The sequence below is a fragment of the Sinocyclocheilus rhinocerous genome, unplaced genomic scaffold, assembly GCF_001515625.1.
Source record: "Sinocyclocheilus rhinocerous isolate Xijiao unplaced genomic scaffold, SAMN03320098_v1.1 scaffold231, whole genome shotgun sequence".
In the NCBI taxonomy this organism is placed as follows: domain Eukaryota; kingdom Metazoa; phylum Chordata; class Actinopteri; order Cypriniformes; family Cyprinidae; genus Sinocyclocheilus; species Sinocyclocheilus rhinocerous.
The window spans coordinates 768,403-787,667 of record NW_015640454.1 but is presented as its reverse complement, the minus strand read 5'-3'; the positions used below and the strand labels follow the sequence as shown (position 1 = coordinate 787,667).

General features: G+C 36.3%; 2 protein-coding genes across 2 annotated transcripts in view; both read left to right on the top strand.

The window, feature by feature from the left end:
- stbd1 (starch binding domain 1) overlaps nucleotides 1–2,933 on the top strand; it is a 4,559-nt gene extending 1,626 nt beyond the window's left edge. The window contains exon 2 of the mRNA XM_016569040.1: nucleotides 1,424–2,933. Coding sequence (XP_016424526.1) covers nucleotides 1,424–2,811 — 1,388 coding nt within the window. The 3' untranslated portion in view covers nucleotides 2,812–2,933. The remainder of the gene's footprint in view (nucleotides 1–1,423) is intronic.
- A 10,558-nt stretch (nucleotides 2,934–13,491) lies between these two features.
- Nucleotides 13,492–19,265, top strand: part of shroom3 (shroom family member 3) — a 60,054-nt gene continuing 54,280 nt past the window's right edge. The window contains exon 1 of the mRNA XM_016569039.1: nucleotides 13,492–14,171. Within this exon, the coding sequence (XP_016424525.1) occupies nucleotides 14,025–14,171 (147 nt within the window). The 5' untranslated portion in view covers nucleotides 13,492–14,024. The remainder of the gene's footprint in view (nucleotides 14,172–19,265) is intronic.

Sequence of the window (19,265 nt, the reverse complement as noted above, 5' to 3'; positions counted from 1 at the left end):
GGGGGCAGGTTAGGGGGACCCCCCCCAAGAGCTTTGACACAATTCGAACACTGTCTAAAACGTTACAATAAAGCCACACTTAGGCACAAATAATAATAATAATAATAATAAAACATTAAAAATGTGCAAATATACACTACCATTCAAAAGTTTGGGGTCTGCATGTTTTTGTTTGTTTGTTTGTTTTTTTAAGAAATTAATACTTTTATTCATTAAGGATGCATAAAATTGTTACAGTGGCATTAAAGTCACAAAATATTTCTATTTCAAATGGATGCTGATTATTAATGATAATAATAAGAAATGTTTCTTGAGCAGCAAGTCAGCACATTAGAATGATTTCTGAAGGATCATGTGACACTGAAGACTGGAGTGATGATGCTGAAAATTCAGCTTTGCATCACAGGAATAAACATTTTTAAATATATTACAATAGAAAACCGTTATTTTAAGCTGTAACAATTTTACAATATTACTGTTTTTACATTTTTTACTACTGTGTCTTTGATCAAATAAATGCAGCCTTGGTTTAAAAAAGTAAAATAATATTTTTTTTTTAAAAACATTTGATAGATCCCAAACTTTTACTACTCCACTTTCCTGCAACACTGAAAACCTGCAGCTTTGAGTTTTGTGTTTTTTTAATTCAGCTAAGAGGTCAGTCTGAACAGTGTTTTTTTTTCTTGCATTCATTTGCACACTGAATTGTTATTAGTCTTTTCTTTCTTGCATCTCTTTAACCATCTAACTGTTTAACAGGTCTTTACACTGCAAAGGCAGCAAAGAAGCCTCGTCTTGTCTGAATGTTTGCTGGCTATTATATTCCACAATCATATGCATGCAGTTTGAGGGTTGGTTGAAAGATTGACAGTGACTCTCGTGTTCAGCTGCCAAGAATACAAGATGAACCGAGTGTTGATACAGTGCAAAGTTGAAGGCAGCTCTGATGCAGCATTTCATTTCATAGAGCCAAAGGCTGAAACGTAGACGCTATTATTTTGCTACCCTGTATGCACTGGTATTTCTTTCTAGAAATGCAAATCTAGTTAGTCAGTCAGTCCTGAAGTTTATTTTTTCTCATGCTTTTTGCTGATTGACTACTGATGATTTTTGGTTGATTTATTACATGCCTAGGTCCCTCAGTAAGTAACCTACTTCAACTGCAGGTCATTAACATTGACTATTTTTGGATTTAAAAACAGTGACTTGCACTTTTCCCATGAACCGTTTTTCTCCTTACAAATATTGTTTAACATCCATAAAACCAATGAACACATTAATGCACCAATAACATTTCGAGTCAAAATAAGGATGAAAAAGAGGTAAAGCGATAAAAAAGACTGTTCTTTGCTAAAATAATTCCCATATAAATGTTTGATCACTTGAAGCACAAGTGACGTAATGCATTTTCGTTCTCTTTTAGGAGTATGTCAGGATGGAAAGCAGAAGAAGTGCAGTGAATCCACTAACCTCTCATCCACTGACAGCATGCTCCTTCCTACGGAGGTACCAGAGAAAGACCCGAATGAAAGCACTCTCAAGGACTTGGAGGAGTTTACAGATGAGCTTCTAATGGACTGGGAACCTGAAATGGGAGAAAAAACGGATTCTGATCTGGATCAGTGTTTAGAAATGGATCCTGATGAAAACACGGAATGTGAGGAACATATTCAGCATGAGGATGATGATGGTGGTGGACGTGAGGTTTTGGCTGATGTGAGTGTAGGTTCGACGCAGTTGGACGTCCAACGCAATTCTGTCGAGAAGGAAACTGAAGAATATCTTGACAAGTCTGTGAGTGTAGAAACAGATGAACCGTCTGAAACTGAAAGCGCTCGGGAGATCATTTATCAGAGACATCAAGATCATGTCATTACTCAAAGCAATTCTTCTTCAGACCAAGCCCTATCCAATCCCAGTAAGATCCAATTAGAGGAAAACATCAAGACATCAACTGTGGAGGAAGTGGAGGACACGAGCAAGAAGTTTGAAGACCATCATGATTGGCGTTTTCCACGAACAAATAACTTTGATTGCTGTTGCTGTGATAAGAAGACGGATACGGTTGAGAAAATGAAAGGCCAGCCATGGTTTGACAGTGGAAGCTACGCCACAGACGCCATAAACCTGAGCCCGGCTGTGGAAACAATGGTCAACCACAGCAGCAGGTTTGACTTCCAGAACTACTTGGGTTTCCAAGCAGATAATACGTTCATTGGTGGGTCTTCAACACAGGTGAGCCTCTCACAAGAGAAGAAAACTGATGAAGAGGGTGCGACAATGGAGGAGAAACATGAAAAGAATGAGATCAGCATCATGGAAGCCATTATGGACAATAACGAGTGGCTAAACGTAGGAGCACCAGAGTTCAGAGATCTTCCTTGGCTTACACCAACTGCAACCAAAGAAAAACAGACGCAACGAGAAAAAGAAGGGCAAGTCAAGACCGGTTTAGCCAAAGATGATGAAGAACCGGCTAATAAAAGAGTAGCGACTGTTCCGCCTTTATCGCAAGCGGTAACCGTAACCTTCAGGATTCACTACATCACATACTCTCCAAGCCAGATAGTGGCTGTTACCGGGAGCCTGCAGGAATTGGGGGCCTGGGAGAGATTTGTTCCACTGCAAAAAGCCAAGGACGGGTTCTGGGCCAACACTATCAGCCTCCCTGTGGAGAGCCAGGTGGAGTGGAAGTTCGTCCTGGTGGAAGACGGAAGGATCTCTCGCTGGGAGGAGTGTGGAAACCGCTATCTCTTTTTAACAAGCCAAGATGAAGACATCTATCTTGATAAGTGCTGGGGATGTTGTTGAACTCAGAGGTGACTATCTTCTAGGGCTGCACGATTAATCAATATAAAATTGAAAATCACGATACGGCTGTGGTTTAAATAAATAAAAAAATATATAAAAGTTTGTTTGAAAATAAATAAAGACAGCCATAAATATTAGTATTGTAACTTTACAGTTGTAAAATAAAATAAAATCATTATTATTATATTATTTTTCTTAAAGATTACATTTTTTATTTTAGTGAAATATTACAATAGTAATATTTCTTATTTTGTTTTTTTAGTAAATTTTAGATTTGTATTTAATAACAACAACAATTATTAAAGCAATTAGCCCCAAGAAGCCATGGTTTACAGTGAATTTATAACAGCTAAGGGGCGTTGTTAGGCACGACGTGAAGCGGAGTGCCTAAAACCCCCTTAGCTGTTATAAATTCACTGTAAACCACGGCTTCACAGGGCTTATTGCTTTTATAAAATGGTTATTCCATATACGTAGTAAGGTTTCACAAAATAAAACCGAGCAAATAAAGTGTAATGATATGAATAAAAACAGTATTCTTCCACCAAACAATGTAGTTCCTCAGAATCAGTTGTGGTTGCCAAGCAACAGACAAACGTAAACAAAGGTGTATGTTTGTAGAGTAATTTACAACAGCTTCAAACGTGGCTCAGCCAATCAGAATCAAGGACCAGAACTATCCGTTTTATAATATTACTTTTTAGCATTATTATTTTATAGCTATAGTGATATATAATCAATATTGTGCAGTACTAACAAGCACATCAAACCTCGATTTTTTTTTCACATTTTAAATTGTAATCCCCAAATCGTGCAGCCCTCTTCTTCCAACTCTATACAGCAATAACAATCCATAGTGCATTATCGAAATCCAATATGTATGATTATATTGTAATATTATTAATTGTTACGGAATTATTCCATTAAAGCATGAGGCTGTGGAACTGTTACTATAGCAATAAGATTATAATATTACAAATATGCACTTTTTTATGTCAATAAATGATATGTGTCGATTATATCCAATTGTACTGAAAGTGTCTGCGCATAAAACTGTAATCCTGTAACAGCAAAGTACCAAAATTGAGAAAATCCACAAAAAAAAGTTTTGTCTTTCATGTATAAGGGAAAATCCTAATGCTTCCAGAAATTGAAACATGTTTTTTTTTAAAGCTTATCAGAATGGTTTGTGTGTGAACAATTATTTTAATCAAAAATGTTGCAAGAATCACACTGATCTTTTCATGATCTCACTTATCTGGAAGCATACTCTATGCAAGTGTCCCACATATTTTGCATGCCTGATTACATTAGCAAGCTCAGTTCTCAGGGGGAGACAGTTTCCATCAAATGTGATCAAATGCGACACTGAAAATACAACAGCATTTTAAAATGGCTGTCTGACACATTTCAGAATGCATTTCAGTTTGAATTACTAGAAACTTTAGCGTTCATGTACTTGCATAGAGTATCTTTCAGGCCTGTGATATGATTGTCCGGTAGTGAATGCTGTGTGAACTGCTTGACCAATGCAAAACACCCACCAGCCAAAAACACAGTTTTCTTTGTATGGCAGTTTGGCATCCTGCTCTTACTCTAATCTGTTAAACGCTGACATAAAATCAGCTTAATCGTCCCAATCCCAGGCTGGACTGTCCGCATACAGCCTCTGCTTAACAGCTGCTGTTCCTTTAATTCTATTACATCATTTCTGCTGACGACATCACTGTAGCTTTGTTTGCATCACTGTCAACTGCATGTAGCAGACTCTAATTATTTACAGAGATTTAATGCTTTTTAGTTTAGATAGCAATGAATTATAATATATATATATATATATGAATACATTTTTTATTGTTTCACAACGATTGCCTTAAACCCTTTGCTGCTTACACTTTTGACTAAACATGTTTATTTGTCTTTTGGCTTTAACTGTTTTTGTTTTTCTGTGATATTCAGGTGTAATACTGTTTCTGACCTTTAAACGTATGTTTAACTGTAAATCAGTAAATGTCACTCAGTAAATGACTTAATTCAATAAAATTAATTATTATATTGACAATGAGTCATTGTCCTGTGCACATGTGCCCCACTGTAAGCAAAAACTATTGACACAATTTATCTTTCTTTTTCGATAAGATAGTATTTATCTTTCCAGCGCAGGTCGAAGAGATGCATACAGAAGCTCTTTTTGACTGAGAACACGAATGTCAATATTTCACTTTCTTGGCCAAGTCTGAAAATACAATTTGGCTTGAAAGCGAATGGTTTTTGGTGTCCTTGACGTACGGACAATATGATAAACTACCATAATCAGAAACCCGACTCTGCTGTCATAATGAAAATCAAAGGGAAATGAATCAGGTCCTCTTCACTGACGGCCTTATATTGCGGTGCTTATTTAAGCTTCATTCCACTGCAGCACTATTCGCTGTTTTACTCCCCAAACAGACAGTGACTTTGGCCTCTGACGGGATCATGAAACATTTATGGGTTCAAAGGAAGGTTGAGACATGTGAAGAAACATTCTATATGTGATGCAAGATTGATGACATAATTGCATTCCTTGTATTCTTTTTTCACAAAGAATTTCTGTGTTCAGTATGTGTGACATATAAACAGATCTAGAGCATGTGGTGCGTCACGAGTTGCCAGAGCTCCACAGGCCTGTAAATGATTCATTTTACCACAACAAGAGGAGTAATTTAAGGTCAGAATACTAGCAAACTCAAACAAAAGAGAGAGATAAAGAGCCTAAAAATGAAAACCAAATTAGCTTAGACAAATATATGCCAGTCAAAGCAAATGAAATGCAGTATGGAACTCGTAAATGTCTAAACTGTTTAATTTGGGGGCGGTAAGATTTTTTATGTTTTTTAAAGAAGTCTCTTCTGTTTAGTCTCTACTTTTATTTGACCAAAAATGCAGTAAAAAAATTTAATATTATGAAATATTATTACAAATCAAAATAACTGTTTTCTTTTTGAATATATTGTAAAATGTAATTGATTCCTGTGATCAAAGCTGAATTTTCAGCATCATATACCCCAGTCCTCATGATCCTTCAGAAATCATTCTGATTTGCTGCTCAAGAAACATTTCTAATTATTATTATTATTATGTTCTGATTATTATTATGTTGAAAACACTTGTGCTGCTTCATATTTTTGTGGAAATGTGATACATTTTTCTCAGGATTCTTTGATGAACAGAAAGCTCAAAAGAACTCATAAACATCTAAACTGTCACGCGGCACCAATTCATCTAAACAGAGTCTTGATGAAGGCTGCAGACAGAGATAGAAAGGGGGTCATCTCTGAATATCCCAGCCCTCCTCAGAGAGAACGGACATCTGACTTTAGTCTAAAATCGGTTTAGCTTTCAGTGGCCTAATTTATTCCTGCATAAGAAAATGTTTAAAACAGCTTTAAGTGGCCATATGGCAGCAGCCAAGTTTGTTTTCACTGCTCAGGCTGGTCTGTTTCATTGGTTTTAATGGCTAAGAGACCATCTAGCCAACCAGAGAAGATCTGCAAATTTACTTTGAGCTAGTTTAAGCAGGAATAACCATGCATGAACTGATCAAATTGAATACCTTGAATGCAATGTAAGTCGCTTCAAATTAAAGCATCTGCCAAATGCATGAACGTAAATGCACGAACTAGCAAGAGCTATGATGCAAATTGTTAATTTCACAGCACAGGATCCAAAGCTAACTGTTAACATTCATGTACATATCTATAACTTTCAGGAAATACCATATGAGTACAATATTCTGTAGAAAATCATGTTTAGTCCACGCTGACCTTTACAAAAACTGTGATGCCATGGCACTAATTGCCATATTTATACCATGGTGCTTAAAAGACGCACTTTAAGAAATTACCATTATACCATTTTTCTATGTTAAATTTTATGGTAATGCCATGGTAAGAAGAAATAGTGGATGTAGTATCTGTATTCATGGGAGGAGTTTGAATTAGTTTGCATTATTCTGTTTCTGATCCACAGGCAGTTCAGATACTCCAGAGTGTGTTTATTTTAAAAGTGTTAAAGTGTGTGTTTTAAGCAGAAAAAGAGGTCAATGCTATTGCTTTTAATAGATTTCTCATTTACACCCTTCAGGCTTCACTTTATTCTGTTTCTATGACCAACAAAATTTACAACCAACTGACACCACAGAAGGACTCTGACATACAGCCAAAGGGGATTTTATGTATCATATGACAAAGTATGACAGTTTAGATCTATGCAAAGGTTGCAGGGTTTGTATTGCAGTGTTTGACCTCCGACCTCTCTATCCATCTCTCATGTAGATGTCTCACCAATACTTCTGCTCACCAGGGCTGCATTTATTTGATCAAAAATACGGTATAATCAGTAATATTGTGAAAAATTATTATCATTTAAAATAACTGTTAACTATTTGAATATATTTTAAAATGTAATTTATTCCTGTGATGCAAAGCTGAATTTTCAGCATCATTACTCCAGTCTTCAGTGTCACATGATCCTTAATCATTCTAATATGCTGATTTGATGCTCCAGAAACATTTCTTGTTATTATCAATGTTGAAAATAGTTTTTGCCGCTTCATATTTTTGTGAAAACTGGTGCATTATTTTCAGGATCCTTTGATTTGTTTATAATGGAAATCTTTTGTAACATTATAAAAATATTTTTGTCACTTTTGATCAATTTAATACATCCTTTCAGAATCATACAGACTCCATACTTTTAAATGGTAGTGTATGACATAGTTGGATCTATCATATCATAGTACTGGAGGCATATTAGGAGTTAACTAAATCTCCTTGTATCCCAAAGGTCTTCATTTCTAACCCTGCTAAAGGATGATTCATGAACTGAAATGTTGCTCAGTTACCCCATCACCAGTGTGTCCTTGAGCTCCAGGGAAACTGTCCCTGCAGTAAGTGCACTGTGTGTCAACGCAATGCTAAAATTGCTTAAAGGAACAGTTCACACCAAAAAGAAACTTCTATCATTATTTAGTGACCCTCATATGTCATGTGCCTCCATATAGACACTCAAAACACCCCAGCATTGCAGACTTTAATGGAAATTCGCTGCACTTGAAACTATTAATAAAACATATCTCTCTCTCATACTGCTATAGCCACATGACTGCTGTTGCCCTTCAACAGACCACGCTATAAAAGGATAGTGTGTATGAAAGGCCAGAAAACAGGAATAGACTCCCAGGATAACAGAGCAAACCCACGGCGCTGACGGCCTTTAGTGGGTTATAGTGTCACACCTGCTTTAACCTGATTATTACACCGCAAAACCTCTGTATTTAGCTTTCATCCTGTAATTCCTAGCACTTTTTCAGCCTTTGCGGTGCAGAACTTCAAAGCAAAATGAAGTTTTCATAGCTTATTTAAATACTGATGCACTAGAAGCTGATGGTATTCTGAAGCAATTTCAGGGCGAAAAGGAAGTGCAGCGATTTCATCATTTCAATTTATAAAAGTTAATTGAGTTCGAATGGATCAGGGATTTTGTTGAGTAAAGACTCATTGAACTGTCTGAGCACACTGTCATCACGTGTCTTAACCAAGAGGTCGGCTGATATGGGTTTATCATTGAGTGTGTTTACAACAACTAAAAAATTCAGCTCATTCAATAAACACGAAAACAGAAAACTATTAGATGTGGACTGATCTTGCTTTCCTCGTTTTGATGTCAATACATAAAAAGTCATGCTCATAATGCATGCACATCAATGTTTACATGCAGTGAAATTAGGGTAAAGGCCACAAATCCATGTGCTGATCTTTTTTTATTTATTTTTTTTTTTAAGTTTTTATGCTTCCGGTCAAACATTTGGGATAATTATGATTTGTTTTTATGTTTTTTAGATGTCTCTTATGCTCATCAAGGCTGCATTTACTTGATCAAAAATACAGTAAAAACGGTAATATTGTGAAATAAAAATTTTAAATAAATGTTTTTCATTTGAATATATTTTAAAATGCAATTTTTTTTTCAATGTTGAAAACAGTTGTGCTGCTTAATATTTTTTGGAAATCATGCTACATTTTTTTTTTTCAAGATTCTTTGATAAATAGAAAGTTCAAAAGAACAGCATTTCTTTGAAATAGAAATCTTACTGTCACTTTTGATCAATTTGATGCACCCTTGATGAATAAAAGTAGGCTACTTAAAAAAAAATAATAATAATAAATCCTACTTACCCCAAACTTTTGAATGGTAGTTTATCACAGTTTCATCAAAAACATGAAGCACAGCTGTTTTCATTACTGATAATAATAATAAAAATCTTTCTTAAACATCAAATCAGCATATTAGAATGAAGGATCATGTGACACTGAAGATTAATGATGCTGAAAATTCAGCTTTGATCACAGGAATCAATTACATTTTAAAATATATTCAAATAGAAAAGAGTTATTTTAAATTGTAATAATATTTCACAACATTACAGTTCTTACTGTATCTTTGGTTGAATAAATACAGCCTTATCCACTTATTTCAACTCTATGTTGTGTGTATTATGACTCACATGTACACATGAGATATGTTTATTACGGCTAAGTGTGTGTGTGTATTTGTTTGTTATACTGTTTATTGTGGCAATGCAATGTGATACTGTCCCTAAGAAGCTTTGAACACCAACGCTATTTTATTGGCAAACTCTCAGCACCTCTCAGCATGCAAACTCGGCGCGCATGTGTTTGTGTGTGCGTTACATAAATACAGGAAAACAAGCTGTCTGCTATAGCGCCACTGTTTATTATCTGCACTCATAAACATTTTAATCAAATTAAACATCAAATCCGAATTTAATTATGCACTTTAAACATTTAGAAAACGTGTTTATATTAAAATTAGACACTGTAAAAGAGACCACCCACACATTTGTAGGTCAGTCCAGATTTGAACATTAAAGCCTGTGCGTGTAAGAGTTTGTAAAAACGTTTTTGAAACTATGGTGGGCTTTCTCATGTCGGATGCTTCATTGTGCAATTATTAAATCTCTTCAGAGCTCAAAACTGGAATAAATTAGCGTTCTACATGTGTGTTTAGCGCACTCTGACGGCCTCAGTATGTACTAACTGTTGTTTGTGGCAACTCAAACCTCCCAGTCATCCAAATGAGAGCGAGGTCTTCGTGTACAGTCTGGGAGAATGTTTGTGTTTCAGCTTTTAAAGAACACTTTTGGGCTCTTATTTGAATACTTTGAATATTCTTTTTAAAGGAATAGTTACACCAAAGATGAAAATGTACTCACCCTCAAGCCATTCAAAATGATGATGAGTTTCTTCATTGGAACATATTTGGAGGAATATAGCATTACATCACTTGCTCCCCAATGTTCCTCTGGAGTGAATGGGTGCCGTCAGAAGGAGAGTCCAAACAGCTGATAAAATGTGTTTCAGCTTTTAAAGAACACTTTTGGGCTCTTATTTGAATACTTTGAATATTCTTTTTAAAGGAATAGTTACACCAAAGATGAAAATGTACTCACCCTCAAGCCATTCAAAATGATGATGAGTTTCTTCATTGGAACATATTTGGAGGAATATAGCATTACATCACTTGCTCCCCAATGTTCCTCTGGAGTGAATGGGTGCCGTCAGAAGGAGAGTCCAAACAGCTGATAAAAACATCACAATAATCCACACCAATCCAGTCCATCAAGTAATGTCTTGTGAAGTGAAAAGCTGCGTGTTTGTAAGAAACAAATCAATCATTAAGGTGTTTTAAATTTAAACCGTCACTTCTAGCCAAAATATGAGTCCATAATCCATAATAATGCTTCATCCATAAAAAATAAAAATAAAAAAATCAATCCCCTGTTGTCCTCTCACATCAAAATCCACACACATATTTGTTTAGAAATGTTTTGGATGGTTTGGGTCTGTAAATGGTGTTTGATCTGTGCATATTTCTCTCCCGATTCAGATGAAATTACTTTTTCACTGGAGAAAGCAATATAAGATTTGTATTTCAGCTGGAAGCGCAACGGTTTGAAGTTAAAAACATCTTGATGGATTTGTTTCTTACAAACACGCAGTTTATCACTTCACAAGACATTAATTGATGGACTGGAGTGGTGTGGATTATTGTGGATTATTGTGATGTTTTTATCAGCTGTTTGGACTCTCATTCTGACGGCACCCATTCACTCCAGAGGATCCTTTGGTGAGCAACTGATGGAATGCTAAATTTCCTCTAAATCTGTTCTGATGAAGAAGCAAACCATCTACATTTTGGGTGGCTTGAGGGTGAGTATATTTTTCCCATAATGATCAATTATGGGAAAACATAACACTCCTTTATGCTATTAGGCTGTCAAAACACTCTCACTACTCCTGAACATCTATATAACAAATGAAAAAATCCAGATGTAGTGATAGAGAAGATGATTCCTTAAAAAGATGGTCCCTAAATGGGTCAACCACTTGCATGTATTACAGAATGGTATTCATATTATGACTAGACCACTAAAAACACTTTAAGGTTTTATATGAGTTACATACCGCAAAAATCTATTAGCATTTCATCCATGTATGCCAAAGTGGTATGTGTGCCAGCGCTGAAAAACATCATGTACAAAGGGGTTCTGCAAGTTGTTTTGTTCTGTTGTTTGTTTGTTTCTGTAAGTTAGACATCAGGAAATGACCTCATAGGTATGATGTCATTGGTAAACATGTTCAGATGTGTCTTGAGGCTGCCTCAGTAGCCACACCTGTTACACTATGCCGCAGGTGTGCCATTGTAATGATGAAAGGTACCTTTGGAGCTTTCAATGACCATGAAAGAGGTACAGGAAAATGTTTTACTGAGAAACCAACACAGAGACAGGTTCTTTCTAACTTCAAAATTCGTTTTTATAAAGCAAAAAAATGTTTGTTTGATTTTCACAATGAGTTGTGCTAATCAACTACCTCTCTCTGAGCTGGTCTTGCATTTACAGAAAGTATAATATTTTTACAATTTTTACTTGAGGATCATGCTGCCAATAAAGGGAGTCAGACCCTGCAGCACCTCAAAAACAAAACTGAACATGCTTTTCTAAGATGAATACATGGAGTAATCAAATTTCAGTAATACTGTAAGGAGGACAAAATAAAGTATGGGTAAAACTTGCCCCGCAGGAGTGTTATTTCATTTACAACAGAGGTCAGGTCTTGCAGCTGCTGCTGGTAGAGACAAGTAAAAACAGGTTAAGATGATGACTAACAGGTCAGGGTTGGCCAGAATTAATATAAATGACATATTTACCATGGTTCTCCAGCTGTTTCTACTTTACAATGTCGACATTAATTTGAATAAAATTTTCAGTATATTAATTTGAACATCTAAATCCATTTTAATAAAGACAAAGTAAATAAAACTTGCATATCTTCAACTTTTAAACCACATTTTTACATTTCCAGATGCTTTTGCTTTAACACCCCAGAATGCTGGGCAAAAGTTAGACATCTGTTTTATATTTGAAGCATACTGATTCACTGTGTATCACCAGTCAACTTTAAACAGCACAAGAGCACGGGCACATATCTTCACTGTCATAGGTTTAGACGCTTTGCATGGTGCAAAGTTTTATTTATTTACATTTTAAATGTGCAGCAAATGATTTCAGACATTTTGCTAAAGTCTGTAAAAAAACAAAACTGTTATCTATTCTAAAAACCCATTGGATTTTGAGCCAAAATCCAATGGGTTTTTAGAATAGCAATTTGATTTATGAATACAAATATAACAAATTACACAGTCATATTTGAGGTACAATTGTGCAGCGTTTAGGTTATAGAACAAAACATGAAAATCTATTTGACTAATGTTAAGCACAGGCCTTATTTTAAGAATGAACGGAAATCTGACATTCTAAAAAGGTATTGAAAATCACTATTTGGCCTACAAAATGACGCCACGATTAAACAACGCCAACCCGTGCAACCACGCCCACTTTCCTTATAACCCCGCCCACAAAAGCCTTGACAGAAAACCTCATGTCAGCAAACCTGAACGCGCAAAATGATTGACAGGTAGAGGGCGTTCGTGATTGGGTAAAAAAGGGCGGCCCGCTGCTCAGATTCAGTGTGTGACTCCAGTTTGCAGTTCACATATGATTGTCAAAGAAACAGAGATATTTATTACAGTAATAACACGGGCGATATATGATTGGTATTCAAATCGCTTACAGAACATTTAAGGCCAGTTCTGGGACGGTAGAAGTGTTTAACCTAAATAACCGAGATTATCTGAGGCGAGAAAACTTGATATCCATTCCCTTGAGCAGTTAAACTGCGGGTAAGGACTCCAGTCAAATCTATTCATCCAAATCTTTTGAGTAAAATGATGAAATCTTTGAGAGAAAGGAAAGCAGAATGCGTGCAAAATACTTCGAAATATGAATCGGATGACTTGACCAGACTTGTTATAATTCTTTTTGTATGTTTTCCCTGCATTATGTGGGAGGACAAGGTGGTGATTTGACTATATTATGTCAGGCAGTTTCGGTCATAGGCACTATAGTACGTGATTTCGGGAGCTGTTGTATTATTTCAATGTGGTGGAGCGGTCTGCACAGTTCGCGCATGCGTGTCACCACCATTCCGATGAACTGTGGAGTTAGGTGGGTGTGGGGGGGGTCGAGCACAGACTCCCTCATCCATGGCTGCTGCTGAGAGTTTCAGCGCATCAACAAGAAAAGAAAACTTAAAGACTATGTATTTTAAAAGCTGAAACGCGGGCTCGCACCGATTCGATGATTTGGGAAGCTCGCGCAGGAACTTTTTCTTCCTGACAGGAATCTGAGCGCGCGGCTTTCTGCGGACGCAGTGAAATGAATCAAATTCTATTGTGATGTAAAAATGAAGTCGGAAGCGAGCAAGGGCTGACAAACGGAGTTTAAAAGTGAGACCACTGCCCGGAGAAGTAGTACACGAAATCAGATTTGACTGCTTATTTTCAAATGTAAATTTTTTGAAAGGCTGGAAAAGTTGTGGTGTCGTTCCTTGAATCTGACTGGCAGGTAAGGGATGTAAGGTAGGTGCTAGAAACAAGAATCGGGATTGTTAAATTATCCCCAATGAAGTAATTCGAGGAAATGACCCATCAAGTTTTGACTGAGAAGAAACATCCTTGGACGGAGTTTATTGGTTGACTGAGTTATTAAGGGGCGACCTCGTCCATTCTTTTCCCCCAACATTCCAGCGATGGATAATAGTTTTCCAGGCAGCAACAGTGCCGTGATCCAAAAGGGAAAGTTCGTGTTCGTCGAGGCTCAGTTGCAGGGTGGAGCGCCCTGGGGTTTCACGCTCAAAGGTGGGCTTGAACACGACGAGCCGTTAATCATATCGAAGGTAAAGTATCACCTTACTCACCTGTCTTTCAGATGATGAATGTCTGTGTGTCTGTCACCTGAATATAACAGCTTCAGCCCTCAAAGGGTCAGAATGTGTCAGTCAGCATGTTATACGCCAGAGAGAAACATAATGAGGGATTCATGCTTTGTGGCTGCCTGGAAGTGAAATGGAAATTGTGAATGTAAAGATGCCAGAGAGCGTATGATACAAGGATTTGAACACTCAAGTCACACTTAAAATGTTTGAATGTCATTGCATATTAGATAACAAGATGTCAAACCAAGTGGCAACATATCACAAGCACACGTTTTAAACTCTGTTACACTGTTTAAAATCAAGACAAACAGTATTTTTGATACTTTTTGATAGTTAAATGTTAGTGGGACATGTCTATAGATGTGGTTAATGTGATGGCAGCACCTGTGGTTATGGCTATTTTGGCTTGGACACCTGTGTGATCTTATTGGTCACTGTGATGTTGCTGGATTAACATCAACAACAGTTTTATCAAACGATCACAGTCCTAAACTTAACCCTAACCATTTACTACCACTAAACTAGAGGGAAATGATATGTTGAGGTGTACAAGCCTCTGAAACTAGACCTTACAGAACTCTGGCCCTTTCCCAATCATTCTGATTGATTGATGTTGATCCACAATGATGTTCTAATTGGCAAAATCAGGGTTGCCGAACTTCTTACATTCACTAAAATTATTTTAGTGTCAGTTAGATTAAAAGTCATTGCAAAAATGGCTCTGAAATGTGACTTTAGTTAGTTCTGAGAAAATGTAGACTGTTTGCAGATGCCACTTGGTGTGGTATTACTAATGCAGTGACATTCAGATAAGTATCCAAATAAGTTTTGGTGCCACTGTGTTTTTTTTACGCTAGTCATATTACATCATAAAGTAATAAAATATTATATATTAAAATAATGCATTTGTTGATATGCATCTCATGTTATGTTTATGGTTTTTACTTATGAAGGTCACTTAAGGTGCAGTGCAGACTGCAGACCGTAGGGTCCGTATGTCACATACTTCTTAATGAGAGGGAGCGTCCTTCAGGCATCTAGACGGTAATTGCTGACTACAGGGTCAGATTCTTGGTGTGACATCCAGACCAGCGTGAGTAACAGATTTAGACCTGCTACATTCATAAAACAGTTTTTCACATGCTCCTGTTCAATTCTCCCACATGACTGGAGTCTGAGCATAAAAATAATAGGCAATGGAATTCTAGAATGGTATATTTGGGGGGAAATTTTTTTTTTCTGTATCAATATAAGTTTAATTTAGGCTTTTATATTTTTAATTTTAAATTAAAATGTTTTTCTGCCAATGTAGAAGTTGATGGTGGTCAATGCACCAATGTTGTTACAGTTCTCAGGTTGTTTTTTAAGGTTTCTGGGTGGTTGCTAGGTTCTAAGTAAAGTTGTGGTGTTACTTAATTTTATTCAGCAGTTTTCACTGGCAAAATCCAGTCATTTCAATTGGAAACCACACTCGCAAATTATGTGTGAGGGCAAAAGACTTCCCCACACAAATTTCGCAACAGGTTCAAATTGGTCATGCGGATTTGCCACGTTGACAAATAGAAATCTGCTTAGTTTGAAAGTGATTTCTATGTGGGCTGACCTTCTTACATCGCTACACTATTGACAATAGACAATGGGCATTTTGTTGACAACATTTTGTCAAAGGTTTGTTAATGTGACCTAGAAGTCTCTATGATATTCTCATTCCTAGATGGCTTGAGTCCCTCTTTAAATGTGAGTTTATGAGATTGTTTTCACCCGTTACATTGTCTGATAGGCAAAAATGATAAAGATTAGAAGAAGTATTATTCAAATTTGTATCAAAAGCAGAGTGGTTTTAATATACTTTTAAGTGGTTTTAAGTCACTAACCCTCCCTAAGTATTAGAAGTAGTTATAGTGGATCATTAGGTCATTTTGATGGGGATGGTAATGGAATTAATCAGAGATTCCCGACCCATGTATTTTTTTCCTTGGAAACAGGAAACACAACTCATTTCTTTCCCAGTAAGGAAGTAAACCAACAGAAGCAATAGGCTTATCTAGTCACATTAGTTTAACTTATTACAAATAAGCAACTGCAATGAAGCTTGTGATAAAGTTTGCAAGTTTCTAATGAAAAGAGGCATTCTAATTTAAATCTGGTGTCTTTTTTTATAGTGCTTGGTGAGGAATTGTGAACTTCTGTCATATTGATCAGAATGGATTCATCTATTCAGGTCTGAATTGTGAGTCCTGACTGCAAACTGGTGGTTAATCTTTGATCTTGTGAGCAGAATGAGCTCTTTTGCACTGTAGTGGATCAGTATTGATCAGTCATGTTGGCTAATCAGTGCACTGCAGTCAGGGAGACACATGGGAATGAAATGAAAACATCCCAGAGAGTGAAACGCCTAGATTAGGCCTCACAGGAGAATTCCTACTTTATTATATGACATGTATATATTCTGTCTAGTTCACCCAGAGGAGGTAGGGCTTTATCTTTGAAGAATAATGGAGACTAATTGTTGGCATCACAGGGGTTAAATGCTTTCCCCTTGAGATTGATAAGAGTTTTATCACTTTTCTGCTGTGTGACTGTGTGACTGTGTGTGTGTGTGTGTGAGTTTTAGCTGTACAAGAGATTACTAACCCTTGAATCACGCCAGTCCAAATGCATGCAGCAGAATGTTTGTGGTACATGACCAATAATCAATGGGGGAGAACTACACTTGTTTTATGGGAAGGAAAGAAAGAATATAATTAGACTTGACATGAACTTTAGCAGGTGCTTACAATCATGAAATTGAACAAAAATTCCAGAGCTCATTTTGTGACTAATCCTGGAAGATCTCATGTAGGAATATTAATTTCCCCAGACTCAACTTTCCTGGGGTTTTAATCATGTAATTTCTACAGTCATGATCTTTGGTGTGGTTTGCAAGCACTCAGTAATGGTATGTTTTAGCAAAAACCCAACATTTAGGTTCTGTAGTGTTCTTGAGTTGCTATGTGGTTCTTGGGAGATATTATAGGTTCTTCAAATCAGTGTTTTGGATTCTAGATTTTTTGAGCATTGGTACATGAAACTAGAGAATTGTTAAATAAAAGTCTTTGTGGAGATTTAAAGTTCCACCAAAACAGTGTAAAACCACTTTTTAGGAGTATTTATTGGTTAAGTGAACACAAACATTTTAGATTTACAACTTGATATAAAAAGTTCATTTGATTAAAATGCATGACTGTATTTGTTTGGAGGTGTTTTTTTAAACGGTGAGTAGTTTCCTGGGATTTTAATTACATTTATCTCATTTCTACAGTTGTTAGCTTTAGTGTGGTTTGCACTCAATAATGGTTCTTCTTAGAAAAACCCAACATTTAGGCTCTATGTTGTTCTTGAGTTGCTATAAGCTTCTTTGGAAATTGACATTATAAGTTCTTCAGATCAGTGTTTTTAGGTTCTTTGAAGCATCAGTACATAGATAAAACTAGATAATTAGTGAATAAAAGTCTTTGTGGAGCCTGCATTTTATTGGTAAAGTGAACATTGTTCCAAATTTTAGATTTACAACTTGATATGAAAGGTTAGTTTGATTAAAATGCATGGCTCTATTTGTTTGGAGGTGTTTTTTTCTTAAACAGGGAGTAATTCTTGGATGGAAACAGGCAAAAGCAGAGGAGATCCCCGTCCTGCCTTATTTGGTGCTCTGGATTTCTGGTCTTGAGTTATGTCCTCCGCTGCCTGACTCCAATCTCTCTCTCTAGCCTCTCAGAAAAACTGATAAATATCCAGATAGATTGTGGATTCGCTGCTGCCATGACAATGGGATCCCATAGCCCATGCTCTCCTGCGTTTATACAGTACCTGTTATGTTAAACTGCATAAACAGGAATTGATTACAATTATATTTTCTGCTTGGTAACAGATGTTTCCAAAGCATGAGGATCTGTACACTCTACACCCAATCTGACCCTAAAAGTGTAATTTAGGATTGCATACCATAGCAAATTCAGTCTATCCTGGAATCAAAGATCCAGACTGAATAAACCCTTTGGCTGCATCCCTGTTTACATTGTATTCATCCTAAATAGCATGCAAGATTAGGGTGAAGTCCCAAATCATAGTACAGTGAACGCAGAATGTCAAAAGTACTGTATATACTGTTTCTGTTGTATTTTTGAAGTATGCATTTGTGTGGGTATTTTGTGATAGACTGAAATAGTGCCCGAGATTAGTCCACTTTGAGATTATCAAAATGTTTAATTAAATAAAATTGAAGTAATAATGAATTGTATCTTGATGCAAATGAAAAAGGTACAATCTATCTAACACTATATATATATATATTTAAATGCACAATATTTTCCAGTACATAATGAAAAGTACACTACCGATCAAAAGTTTGTTTCTTTTATGTTCACCAAGGCTGTATTTATTTGATTATAAAAACAGTAATATTGTGAAATATTATTGCCATTTAAAATAATAATTTATTCCTGTGATGCAATGCTGAATTTTCAGCATCATTACTCCAGTCTTCAGTGTCACATGATCCTTCAGAAATCATTCTAATATGCCGATTTGCTCAAGAAACATTTCGTATCATTATCAATGCTGAAAAAGTTGTGCTGCTTAATATTTTTGTGGAAACCGTCATACATTTTTCTGTTTGGGATTCTTTGATGAATAGAAAAAAAAACGCAAGTGTTTTGTAACATTATAAATGCCTTAAATGTGATTTTTGATCAATTTAATGCATCCTTGCTAGGGATGTAACGATTAACCGCGAGCCGGTTGAAAATCGATTAAAATATGTGACGATTCAAATCGATTGAGATGCTAAACTAATCGCGATTCAATTAGGGGTAGGAGTTTATTTGAATGTATGTCTGAGGGGAACTTACTGTCTTTAGAAAAGTTTAGATGGTATTTTTTCTTTTCATCTTGCCTCTGTATAAAGCATATTAAAGTTCATAAGTGCAGCGCTGCTTTGTTTACAGCGGAAACCAAGGAAACGCTTTAAGCGCCACCTGCTGGCAGAGAGTGAATCTGCATCTCATTCAGCTCCGCTGT